A 13,885-nucleotide genomic window follows, 5' to 3' on the forward strand; every position below is an offset into this window, starting at 1 on the left:
ACACTTGGATAATCAACATTCATTCACAGACTTAAGGCAACTGGTTCATGAAATTGCTGCTTTCGTAAATGCAAACTAACAACACGTTCATCTCACACGTAACAGGTTACAACCGTAAAACGGGGACGTCTCAGGGGGTTACTCATTGTCTAATTGGAAGATTGTTTGGTCTAATGCTAGCGAGAAAGTCTTTGAATATTTTCAGCCATTCCTATCATACCTGCACAACTAACTACAACCTGAATACTTCCCTGCAAACTGCATCTGTAACACAGGAGCTACAAACACAGTTGAAAATACTGCTCAGACAACAGCTTTTTGGCAGCTTACGGTTTCATTGCTCTGAATTCAAATACAAAATTAAACAATCATCTCAAACTGAAAGTCGACGTTAATGGACTAACCAGAATCCATATGTTGTGTTGGTTTTCTGTTTTTTGTTGTTTTTTTTTTTTTTCCCCAAGCAACGTATGCTTTTGTTATTGTTGCTGTTTTTTGTACGTTTAAGTGTCAGCTTTGTCTTTTGTTGTGGCACAGAGTCGTACAGTACTAAGGTAATGCCAGCTGGTGAGGAAACAAAACGGTGACGCCACACAGACTTACAATTGTCCCTGGGCTGCCTCTATCACCCTCACTGCGAGGGCCAGGTCATCCCCCAGCTTACACTGCATCCACACCAACCTACTCACTGCCTGTATAGGCTGGCCTGCCCTTCTATGAATGGATTCCTTAAGCTGCTTCACCAATGGGTTAGACAAGGATGTGAGTCCATCGCTTTTGCTTTTGTTTCTTTTTCCCCTCCAAGTCTGTCAAGACTTTTCAAGAAGAAAGGGAAAGGCCAAGGGGGATCCGCTGCTCAGAACGTAGCGCTATGCTAATTAGAAGCACCATCTCCTCTCATTTGGTTTTCTTTGACGGCAACCAAATGTAGCTGCAAATCTTACGTGTGTAGATTTCAGGTGCGGAAAATAATTAAGTTAAAAGGTGACGCTGGAAAGGAAAACAAATAATAAGTGCATTTTCCTTCAAAGGGCTTAAAATAGTTTCAAAGTTATCCCAGTGTACCGATGACACTTGAGAGGAACAGACGCTAAGCAGAACTCCAGCTTCAGAGTGAGATTTAAACAGCCCCAAAGCAGAGGAGCACTGTGGAGACAATCTAGGCTGGTTATTCTGCCCTTCTGGGAAGACCTGACATAGCTCCCTGCCTGTACCTTGGAAAAGAAGAAATACGAATCAGATAAGGGAAAAATACTTCTTTGCTTCTTTATATACCAATAAAAAAAGAAGATTTCATCTAAACTGACACAAATAATACGAAGATTAATAAAATTTCCTTTGCAGGTCACCTTTTACTGAGTTCTCTGGTATCTCTGGAATACCATAGGATTAATACTTATGTAAGGGGTTACGAAGCCTGCGTTTTATTTATTGCCCAAGTTTGCAGCTTACAGAAAATGTTTCATAGCACAGGCACAGTGGCAAAAACAGTATAACAGCCGATGGTCAACTCCATTTGGTGAGTATACAGTAGCAGCAATTAAAAGAAAGAAAAGTACTCCGAAACAGCTCCATACAGATCCAGCTTACCCAGAGGGGTCTCTTTTGAAGGAAAGAATTTTGAACTAATAAATAGATCTCCTCCCCGTTCTCCCAAGATAATCATTTTCCAAAAGATGAGAGGCATGACAGTTGTGCGTAAGCAGAGACAACAGAAATTCATCTGTCTAGAATTAAAGGTGCTTCGGATCTATTTGTCACCCTATTTTCTCACTTCCGTCACTCCCTAATACTCAAAACAACTGCAGATATGTTCAAAGCTGTATCCATAAACCGCATCAGTGACCCAAATCACCCCCTCCCACAAACACTTAAACCTTCTGAGCATGACAAAACGCAGTACAACTTAATGTCAGCGTGGAGACAGGAACCCAGCATCTTTGTTTTTAACTTTTTTTCCTTTGTTATATATTACAGTGCTCTATAAATTTTTTTTTTCTTATTTTTTTTTTTCCTTTTTTACCTTTTAAAGCATTTAGACAATACAAGACTAAAAGATGTCTGGAAATAAGTCTTATACAAAAATGAATTTTTATCTTAAAATAACATTCAAAAAGGCACTTCATTCTGTAAGAAAAAATTCAGAGTCAGGTCAACTGCTCTAAGCAGGGGGGTAAAATTGTCTGCATAGTGGGAGGGGAAGAAAAGGGAGAGAAATTCAACTGCTGAAATACAAGCTTCTTTTTTTGGCATGTTTTAAGAAAAGCTGATCCAGTAAAAGATGTCCATTTATGAAATTCATTAAAAGAGTCCCACTTAAAATAGCTTTTTTTTTTTTTTCCCATTTTTTTTTCTTTTTTTTTCTTTTTTTTTTTCCTTTAAAAAAAAAAAAAGTAGTCTGAACACGTGACCTTAGGAGTCAGGCTTCTGAAGGCTTAATAGCATCACTCATGATTGTCCTTTGTGTCCAATGTAACAGGAAGATCGAGAGTAGCACTTCTGACAGGAGTGACCTCCCCAAAGCTTACATTTGAAAGAGCTGAAAAAGATGGAGACATCCTCTAGCAACTGCAACCTAGTAGCACAAGTCAGTCAAAGTTAAGGGCTACCTGTTGCAGAGTTTATGAAGCATACTGTAAACTTCTTCCTCTTTGCTTAGTCCTTCAAAGAAAGGAATAAGATCTAGCAGCTCTGTGTCTGTCATGTCATCAAACCAGGACTGCACAGGCACCTGAAACAGAGAACCAACAGCGCTATGAAGACTTCTTGATGTGAAGGAAGCGAGCGAGCTTTGCCTGCGTAGATGTAGCTTATATAGCTGCAATGATAGCCCACCTATTTACGAGCAAGTCTTTTCTTTCCCTCTCAGTATTATCAGTGTGAGTCACTGAACACAGGCATGCAGCAACAGCTTCCTCTGGCACATGAGGCTAAGGGGGAAAACTGTGAACAGCAGATACTTGAACAGTTCCCTCCAATTAAAAGTCAAAACACCTTGGAAGTGGGTTCAGAAAATAATGCATCTAGTAACATCTGAACCTTAAATGTGGGCTGGATTTGGGAAAGGAGTTGTGTGCATCTTTACTGCGGGAGAATACTGAGGTCTTCTAAAGACTATCTTGGATCTAAGTTGCAGGCTTTGGTTTCTGCAGAGCCTCAGCTATCAGTCAGCTAGCAGCACTTTCCTATATATGATTAAACCATTCTGACAGTCTTTAATTTCACCTCCCAAATTTCTACAGCTCATTATTTTCTTGGCACTGAGCTCCAAGATACCAAATGACGATCTGGATGAGGTTTTTAATTTTAACCGTGAACATAAATTAGACTTACAGCTCCTGGTTATTATAAATAGCAACTTTAAACCACGTGTGGCACCAACCAGAAAAAAACCCCACGTTTTCGCCTAATGATTCAGGGCAGCACGGTATTAAGATGTGAATTTAAAAGCTTATTGTGGTAAGAAAAAGAAGTTCATACAAAAAGAATGCTAACTGGGAAGGCAGAACCATGCAAAAGGCCGTCCCTGATAAAAGCTTCCTACACTAATTTTAACAGCTCGCAGAAAAGGCAGCCTAAAATCATCAAAGAAATGTGACACGGCCCGGTTGTTTACGAGCCAATAGATATAAGGGAAGTTCCAGCTTGCTGTCCAGGCAGTGACAAAACACATCTGTACCAACAGCAGCAATAAAAGGAGCCAATGCCAGACCATTCCATCACAGCTTCTGGAGCCGAATCACTCTGTGAGAACATGCACTGCTGCTGTTTATTTCTCCTTTAAGATCCGCTGCCTGACTTTTATCCTTATTTCTGACACCTGATGAACTTGCTGATTGACATCTCCAACCGCAAAGCGAGCTGTCACAAAAACGCTTACAAATGTAAAACAACAGGACCTAGATATTTTTCTTCCCCTTATCCATGAATTCAGAATGCAGACAGCAATCAGAACAACATTATTATTTTTTTTTCCTAATAAAACAATTTCTTTCCCACAATGAAAGACGATGAGTACCAGGAGCAGTTGAAGTAAGCTGTCCTTACTAGAGGCACCGCTCCAAAGGACAAGAAAGACACTAAGGGCAACTTGACTTTAATTTAGAGCTTGGTGAGTTATGCAGGTTCTGCACTGCTCGGTATTTCTCAAAACTGATGGGACTTCATGCCAAAAGCTAAAACTGGAAGCAGATGAGCAGTCGTGACTGTGACACGCTGTCAAGATCTATTTGCCACAGCCCTTCACTAGAACTTACCTGCAGCCTAAGAAGATGCAGAAACAAGACATGTTAGCGTTCTGAAAGTGCATTTTGCCAAATCAAGAAGGTCTGGGAACGGACCAGAAAGACAAAGCTACGCTTGGGTGCTGGAATAAGAGTACTTACTGCATTTTCAGGATGGAAGATGTAAGATGCAGGAGAATTATCCACTATGATAACTTTACTCAGCTCACGTCCCAGCCGACTCAGATCCTTCACGTAATTTCCCCGATGGAAAACACAGGATTCTCTAAATAGCCTTGCCCTGAACACACCCCAGCGATCCAGTAAGTCGGCCACTGGGTCTGCATACTTGAAAAAAGAAAGTAGAAAACCCAGTTAGCGATGCATAGCTAAGGTTAATTCACAGAGCTATAAAGAAGGAAGACAAGAACAATTTCAGATAAAATGCTTTTTCCTCTTTTCCTTCCCTGCTCCTTGTTAATTGCCTGACAACCCTGCAAAGCTGAAGGGATTAATAGAGAGATAAAGCAAAAGTTGAACTGTTATCTTTCAGAAGAAAGCTAACTTGCACCCTAACGATTTCTGTGATTGTGTTTTATTCTTAGGGTCATCTTACAGTTCCCCTTTTACACTCAGAAGCTGGAGGACCCAGAGATCTCAACGAATATTACCATAAAACCAATGAACACTAACAGAAAATCAATAGGAAGCCATTTCCCCAGCTGATTCATTTCCACGTGCCCTCTGAAGACAAACTGCAATGCAATCACCTCAGCCAGATGCAGCTTTTCCAAACAATGAGGCATAGAATGAGCTCCAAGATGACCAAATTGCATAACTGGGCCGTAAAAGAGCAGACAAAAGGTGTCATTAAGCTTGCGTGCAGTATTTGGTAAACTCTCCCAAGGTCAGTAATTCAAATGTGTACCATTTCATACACGAGGTGATAGCTGAAGTGAGGCACAACTTAGGATCCAATAGTTGATACAACTATCCAAGAAAAAACACCCATGTAAATAAGAAAGTGAAGTGATTGAACAGAATGTGGCAGACGGAGCACAGGGATGAACCCTCTGATAAGGCACTATGGGAGATCACACAGGGTCCTTTCTCCTTCCACCAATCTCAATGACATACTGGAGTAAAAGCTTACTCTGCTAACATATTATTAAAAGATAACAAACACAGCTTTATAAACAAGACATCACAAACACAATACTGAGGAAGAATTGCATTTGATGTGTCCACTACTGCAGTGTCTACCACAACACTACCTACAAGGCACTACTGCTACCACAGGGCACAAAATACTCCTGTTGGTTTATTTCAAGCTTTAAACAAAATGTCTGATTTCCTAAGAGCAGATTGCAATTGCACCTTGACAGGACAAAAAACACCATCCAAATTCTTCATGCGCAATAAATTTCTGAGTCACTGTTTGATCGTGAGGGTAGTGTTTAAATACAGTGTATTTTATTTCGTGCCCAGCTTTAATATACTGCTGCACTCGCCCGCTACTTGTTCTAATTTCTCACTATAACCATGGTAACTTGCAAGCCTTTCATATTGGCATTATGAGCAATGCATGGAGGCTACATGATGAGCCAAGCCCATATGTGATAGCGTCACCATGGGAACACTTACCCACACACTAGCAGACAAAGTACACACTGTCAGACAAAGAAGCAGAAAAGAAGGGGAAAAATTAAGATAGTGCCAAGCTGTGGAAATAATTATCCATACAAAAGCCAACCCAAAGTCCAGCATCATGTGGGTTAATGGGATGAAGAGAGGAACAAACCTTGGCTAGACTTGCTGTGAAGAGGACACATTCAAAGAGCTCTCCCATCCTTTGAAGAAATTCATCCACATGTGGTCGTTTCAATACATACACCTGGAATGACAACAACTGTTTAGGCCAAGTGGTGTTTAAGGTAAAAGGAAGGCAAAAAAAACCCCAACCCACCACTGTAATCCCAACACCTGAAGAAAGAAAAGTTAGCATGCAAGTGCTCAGTGATAAAACAAAAGGTATCCACAATAAAAACACATTCAGTAAGGAACTATCTGAATGCATGGGCTGCAAAGACCAATTCTGATTATGCAACTGCAAGTACTGTGCATCACCTGTGGTGATGCTTCCCAAAAACCTCACTAAAAGCACGGAAAGAAGGTAGGGCTTTCAGGAAATGAGGATTTGGACCTCTCAGCAGAGTCTGTACCATCTCCTACAGTCACCATGCCATAGAGAAGGCGAATTGTTGGGATCCTGCTTTGGAGCAGACTGAGTTCAGCAATGCAGCACAGCCTTCTGGCACTGACACGGATCCAGGTAGTCTGGCTGCCTACTGCCAGTCATCAGATTGATAAAGATTAGAACCTCCTTGCTCATCTTTTCAGAGCAAGCAAAATGATTTGTGATCCTGGAGAACAGCACGATAAGGTAATTGCTGTGCAGAAAGCCTGTAACTAGACTGTAATGCACTGGGAAGCCAAAGAAGAAAAGCTGCGTGAAAAAATATTTATCTACCTTGTTTGGGGTTAGATTAAAAGCTGGAGAGAAAACACCAGCAGCACCTTATCTTCTTCATTTGGCAAATAACTCCTACTGCTAGAAACTTCAAATGGAAAAGCCTGGCATGTAACTGGATTTAAGCAGAACTGCAAGCCTGATGTGATTTCAGGAGTTATTCCTTTGGTGTGCAGGACAACTAGATTAACTGCATGTATTTTCTACATTCATAGGAACAAAAAGGTAAAAGCCTGCAGGAGAAGAATATGGAAATGGCAGCTCGAGCTTATGTGCAACAACGAGAGCCTCTAGCAAAGGAATGAAAGTTGCATAAGAGGGATCTGAAATTGGTAACACCTAAATCTGACAGCCAAGTTTTATTAAAGGCTGAGATGATGGAGCTGTACCTTCATGACGAAAGCAGAAATGTTAATTACTTTCCCACTTTGCTTCAGGTGGCAAATGGCTCACAGAAAGCAAACCAAGCCTTAATGCTAAGTGCTTTTTATTAAGTCTAACTAAACTACAGTTCAGATATAAGCAATGCAATCGAACTACAATGTGGCCAAAATTGATCATGCAGATCAATGCAGCACCCAACAGATCAATGGTGTCATGTTATGAACTGAAGACACTTGATAGCTGCACTGTCACACTGCTCTTTCCAGGTAATTACAGCAAGGTTTCCTGTATTTCACTACGCGTATACCAACTAACTTCCTCTCCTCTAACACTGCAATTAATTCTTCACTTCAGTCCCACTATACGAAGTGGCTCTGCAGTATTTCCTTTGCAGCTACAGTCACTCTGCATTTGGGTACCCAGAAAGAAAGCCACCTGACTTGCAAGTTGTAAGAGAAAAGACAGCAGGACAAAAGTTGCTCATTAACTCTATACACTTCATAACAAAGTTCTTCATTTTTCAACCTGAAATTGTACACCTAAACTTAGTTTAGAGAGCACAAATAGACACCCCAGGGTCTTAAAATAAATATTAGACAGTAAGTGATGGAATTTAGTATTAATTTCCCTTTTAAAACCGTGTGTTTTCAGCTGCAGCAGCAATCTCCTTTCCTCTCCATCTTTATTTAAGCCTGTACTGGCAAAGAATTCCCTCTTGGAATGCAAACCCAAACTCCAAGCCAAGGATATGGACGCTGCTGCTTGCACAAAACCCATCTCTGCCACATTGGGAGCCTGCAGCACCAACCTGACAGGCACAGCCTTGCATGCAGGAGTGCTTATGTAAGTGCATGATTGGAAAATGCACTCTTTGCAACATGCAGCTCTCCTGTAGTCACACAGCAGCAGACGCTCAATAGGAGCTGCAGATACACAGTATGTTTAGGTTGCATTGTCTGTTTTGCTCTTCAGATCAAACACAGGACATCCTCACCCTCCCACACCTCACCTTCCCTTCCATGTTACCAACTAGACCCAGTCCGACAGATTCGCCCCTTGTTTAAGTGCCTCGTTAGTTATACATACTACTCTGTTTGTGTCCTTGTCAGAGGAGGTCTCACTACGTTTCCTCCCTCCAAAGGGCCCCAGCAACTTCATCCCTTTCTTTTAAAGCAAGACTCATTTTCTCCAGAGCAACATTTGTTCATACTCTGGATGGATATTCCCCTTGAAATTGCTTTGAGAAGTCCCAGTTAGATCCTGGAAGCAACTGCAAGCGTACTCGTATCCTGGGCTACAAAATCTCTTTGGTCTACTTCACATAAAAAGCTTTCTTAGGCCGACAGTGAGGCTCTTTTCTCCTCTTCCTCCTCACTTGGAATTTTTTCCCTTTACTCTGTCAGCTGCTGGACTTGAATCTCAATGCAGCGTGGTTATTTGTGGCTTGGCTTTTCCCTCTGCTGCCTGATGGCTTCAGTTTGAGTCTCTAGACTAACCGGCTCCTGGCATTTTGCAGAGATTTACACACTGCCTTTCCAGGCATTAACAAAACCCCCATTTTTTTCCTGTACTGTATGCTTGCTAATATCTTTCTAAGCACGGTAAGAATTTAAAGGAATACAGTCACTTTCTATGAACCTTCCTTCTAAATGCCGAGGGATGGATCAGGCACTAGGCATGTTTTCACAGGATTCTGGATTTACAGCTGCTAATGGCAACGCATGAAGAACCATCTTCAACTGTTTTCAAGTGTTTCATACTTCCACATACAGTTTCTATACCTCAAAGCAGTCCTAACCTAAGAAGATTTAGCATTCGCAAACCAAAAGAGACAGAACTGCATTACAGAATGAACTTCAGAATCACACAATCTTTAAGTAATGACAAATAATTCCGCCTGTGACACCTCCAGCTTCTATATTTTCTCCTCACAGGGAAAATAATACATGTCCTCCAGCCTCATCTTCCCAGTTTGGCATCCTCCAGCCTTGCCATCCCAGTTCGGCGTCTTCCAGCCTTGTCTTCCTGACTTGCAGCGCTGTGGCTGCCTCCCAGTGCAAGTAACCAAGAATAGGCCAGCAGGAATGGATACAGCCTATCCTGGATTACTTGAACCAGGTGACAGCCTTCCGTAACAGAATTAAGGGGTTTTGGTCGTCAGAGAAAAAAAAAGTATATTATTTGAATGGCATTTGCTCCCACCATTAAAAAATACTTTGTACATTACGTTCATAGCAGACTCCCTAAACATCTCTTTATCTTTCAACAGTGAATACCAAGCAATTATTTACTGATACAAAAACCGCTTAAAATACAGTTGCAATCAATAAACAAGTTACATTCAGGAGCAAAACTGCAGGTGACACCAAACTGAAACACAGTAGGACGGGTTGGGAAGTGGTGCAGTGGTAGACACGGTTTAATGGTCATGGTGGTGATGGGCTGATGGTTGGACCAGATGACCTTGGAGGTCTTTTCCAATCTTAATGATTCTCTATGATACTACAAATGGGCAGCACGCTCAAGGAGAGAGAACATGCTCCTGCAGAAGTTCTGTCAGGGTACCAAACAGGTTGAACATCTTTTCTCCAACCACTACTTTCACCCTCAATGAACTCACTCTGAAGAGCACTCGTGTCTCAGTTGCAACACATTCTACTGCAGTTCCCACAGTTTCTCACTTATAATCTGGCAAAATATGGGACCAGCTCTGATTTCCTTTTATTCAGAGAACCAAAAAGAAATTAAGAGATCTGGCCAAAATAATGTCAGTTTGTGTTAATTTTTGCTTTTTAAACTTGTGCCATAATTTCCAACACAATGTGGGGAGTTCATGTCCAGGAACACAAGCTTGCAGCCTCTGCAGGCATCTGAACACCTCCAACAGCGGGAACGACAGGTCCTTCACATCAGTTATTTCCTTGTAAAATCAAATGGCAAATCCTTTCTAACAAGAGATGGAGGCTGTGGATGCCCCATCCCTGGAGGCATTCAAGGCCAGGCTGGATGTGGCTCTGGGTGGCCTGGGCTGGTGGTTGGCGACCCTGCGCATAGCAGGGGGTTGGAACTGGATGATCAATGTGGTCCTTTTCAACCCAGGCCATCCTATGATTCTAGGATTCTATGATAAAGAGGGCCAAGGAGGGTTCAGAAAAGCTATTTCCTTTAATCTAAGCAAGCTGGTTTACCCAAGACAACGATCCAATGGACCTTTCTGTAGGAGAGTAAAAGCTTCTCTGTGTAATCTCTGGATTACACAGGAGACAGGGATAAAAACACCCAAAATCAAGATAAGTCTTTTTGAATGATTTTGCTGCAAAACAATAAAGAATACAATATGTACCATAAACAAAACCTGTTAGATAAATCATTATGAAAGTCAGGAAGCGTACAGCAACACGAAGGCAAACACAAATTCACCATGTGAAAGTAACTCTGGTATATCAGATCTGAAGAAAACCCGAGTCAAATTTCTTTCCAAATGGGCACTTCTGAAAGCTTGTTCTCCATTTGTGTTCCGTGGGGGTTCTACCTAAGGCAGATAGGACATGCTACTGATGGCACGGCTCCACCACTCACACATCCCATGGCATTTTAAATAGATAAAACTATTTTCCTTCACCTTTGAATAGATAAATCCCTTGAGAAGACGGTAAAGATGACAAATTCAGACAGAAAAATCACCTTTACCTCAAGAATCACAAATTCCCTATCATTAAACCCATTTAACCACCAGCTCTGACTGAGATGTTTCACCAGTTTTAGAGATTGAGAACTTGGAAGTTCACTCAGATTAAACGATTCCTGCAACTCACACAGGAGGTCTCCAGTGAGGCACATCCAGAAACTGACTTAACTTGACCTACTGTCAAGAGCATCCTTAGTACCCTTCAAGTTTAGGGTACGAACAAACCCACTTCCCTCGACCTGTTCCCAACTATACCTTTAAATATTAAGAAAAATTCCCACGTTTGTTTTTTCACCTCGTCTAACTGTGTTACATTTGGTGAATGTTGGCAGCGAGGAGTGGAAAAGCTTTTGGAGTGCTTGACAGTAAAGCACAGTCTTTGGTAGTTTCGTTGCAAATAGGTTGTTAGGCAACCTATTTTATTCCCTTTCAAAAGCATTCTAGAAAGCTTTAGGAGAAAAAAATAATGTCACCATTACAGCACCAAGCACAAACCAAATGAGGACAGGCACTGCTGCAACACAAACCATCACAGACACATTTGTTCTAGTGAACATCACAGGTTAAAGCACCCGAACTATTGATTTTTCTCTACACAAAACAGGCACAGCACAGAAGCAACAATTGCTTTTACAATCCATTTCAGTCCACGGAATGATTCAGTCATTATGTTGAGAGTGACAGTTACACAGATGGTTTTCATAAGAGGAAATCAAAATGACGAGTTAACTTTATCATCTATCAATTGCCGCAAGCTAAAAATACGATCCTATTTGTCCAAATACAAAATAATCTCTACAAAAAGACTGCGTTTCAGAAATCTAAGTATTTAAAATCTCAACTGAATCATATGCAGAGATTTGCAACTCAATAAGTGCATCATCTTTAACTTATAACAACTCAACGAAGTCTGCTTCAAACGCTTTGCAAGCTTTATTTATCAGAAAGGCTCGACTTCACTTACAGTACTGTACATTACTTCATTCAAGGCTTTCAGCAATGGCTGCTGGTTAAAGACACCCAACTAAGGTACGTGGAGGGGACTGATTTCCATATGAGGTGTGTTATGCATTTACTAAAAGCAATTTCAGAGTCTTAACTGTAGGTCTTAAAGAACAAGAGACTGGTCTTTGGGTTTTACCTAGCCCCTTTAAAGATGCTGCAGTTCTAAGAGCTCTCATCAGAGGAACTGAAGTTAATTATGGGAAGGGATGAGAAGGATGTTCTAAAGAACTGGAAAAAGTTACAACGGAGACTCGCAGGCAGAAGCTACGTACCTGTTCTAATAGGAATGCTGCAAAAAACCCAAGTTGCTGCAAATACAGCAGCAAACAGAAAGGCAATGCTCTGGGACACTGCAGACAGCTGCACTACCAAAGCAACGTTAAGTGAACAACAGTGCTTACCTGATGTATGGTTCCATCGATTTCAACGGGAACGATGAAATCAGCATTGCTGATTGGCTGGAAAGGATGACAAGGAAATCAATCAACTTTAAAAATAATATCGCCAGAGGGAAAACATCAGAGGCCATAAACGTACACTTAATTCTCAGGAATAAGTTTGTAAGCATCACTGGTTACACTGATCTACCCTGCGTGTGGGTTCCAAACTCTCTTCTATTTTTAAGCTTTATACAGTGCCATAAGCTTCACTACTTGTGTGATCCCCACTACTGCTGAGCATGTTCACCAGGATAAATACCTCTTTGGGTAACTCATTCATCAAGCCTGTGTGGATGATCACAAAGAAATTCTGTTATTTGAAATCCCACATATTCTAGGTCATCAATTAGTAATTCATTGAAAAAGAAAGGCAGTGGTAAAAGTGAAACCTAAACGAGTCATTTGAATCAGGAGCTACAGGAAGGAAAAGACTTCAGTCATACAGTTAAAGTGATTCTTAAGATGCGATACCTGAAAAACGTGCTATGCCAATTGGATTAATCATGCAAAACAGCATTTCAAACCTGAAGGGAAGAGCAGGCACACACCCTACCCATGTCCCTGAATCCATTTTTCTAACCTGCTGGATACATCTCATTTCTTAAAGTCTAGGAAAATGACTTCAGAAAGCAGAGATACGTACTCTCAGTTTAAGAGCACGGAGACTAACATTAGCTAGACAGCGGTGGTAATTGGGGAACACACAGCTAATAATATGTACTAGTATAAAAGGACATCAAATGGGTAGAAACTTTTGGTATGGCTCATGCAGTTACGTTTGTGATAACAAACGTCATGTAAATGCATCCTGCTGAAGTCTGTAACCCACAGCTTGGAAAGAGCTGAAGGAGCAAGCTGCTGAGCCCTGTTTAATTGGGCTGATTAACAGTGTGCTTCATGGTAACAGCCTGAAACAAACGCTGGGAGCAGTCTGGCTGGGAACAGGAAAGGCACTGCTGAGTTTATACTGGAGAACAGCCTCACTCAGCTCTTGCACTCCCTTCCCTCCTGGCTTTCTGGATCAAGGCTTAAGTAGCGCAAATGAGGGTGGCCCTGCAGAACTGGGGAATCTCAAAAGAGCCCCTGCAGAATCATTCAGGGTGCTGAGGAGTGACAAAGAAGCAGCTGAGGAAAAAAGCTACGAACTCACACTCTAGTGAGTCTTAAAGGATGCTCAAATGAAAATGGAAGGGAATCCTGTACCATTAACCTAAAATTTAACCTTGATGCCTTTCACTGCAGAAAGGAGATTCTCATTCCACTGTTAAATGACAGCCATAAGAATTTATACGTAGCACAACGTTCACTCTCAGTAAGGCTGGTCTGCTCTGACTTCTGCTAGTGCTGCATGGGATAGAAAATGACAGAATACCCTGAGCTGGATGGGACCTGTAGGGATCACTGAGTCCAACTGCTGGCTCCACAAAGGACCCCTACCGGTAAACCACTATCAACAACCAAACATCCACAGTGGCCAGAGCTGGAGAGCCCAATTCTGCTGATGATGCTGTGCCATGAGGAGCTGAAGAGAGCTTCAAATTCTTTAAGACCAAATCTACATCTGTATGTGGCTTCTAACAAGCAAACATCTAGATACCAACCTCTCCGCCTTTGA

The 13,885-nt window shown here is 41.6% G+C and overlaps 1 protein-coding gene across 4 annotated transcripts in view; it reads right to left on the reverse strand.

The window, feature by feature from the left end:
* Positions 1 to 2,383: 2,383 nt before the first annotated feature.
* Positions 2,384 to 13,885, reverse strand: part of CTDSPL (CTD small phosphatase like) — a 64,582-nt gene continuing 53,080 nt past the window's right edge. For 2 of the 4 annotated variants that reach the window (XM_072327618.1, XM_072327619.1), the window contains 5 exons: positions 12,232 to 12,288; positions 6,025 to 6,117; positions 4,386 to 4,571; positions 2,610 to 2,731; positions 2,384 to 2,539 (listed from right to left, as the gene is read on the reverse strand). In XM_072327618.1, the coding sequence (XP_072183719.1) occupies positions 2,449 to 2,539; positions 2,610 to 2,731; positions 4,386 to 4,571; positions 6,025 to 6,117; positions 12,232 to 12,288 (549 nt within the window). In that variant the 3' untranslated portion in view covers positions 2,384 to 2,448. Of the gene's footprint in view, positions 2,732 to 4,385; positions 4,572 to 6,024; positions 6,118 to 12,231; positions 12,289 to 13,885 lie in introns of all 4 variants that reach the window. The other 2 variants (XM_072327621.1, XM_072327620.1) reach the window with 1 other exon arrangement.

Source organism: Excalfactoria chinensis, chromosome 2 (assembly GCF_039878825.1).
Source record: "Excalfactoria chinensis isolate bCotChi1 chromosome 2, bCotChi1.hap2, whole genome shotgun sequence".
NCBI classification, from domain to species: domain Eukaryota; kingdom Metazoa; phylum Chordata; class Aves; order Galliformes; family Phasianidae; genus Excalfactoria; species Excalfactoria chinensis.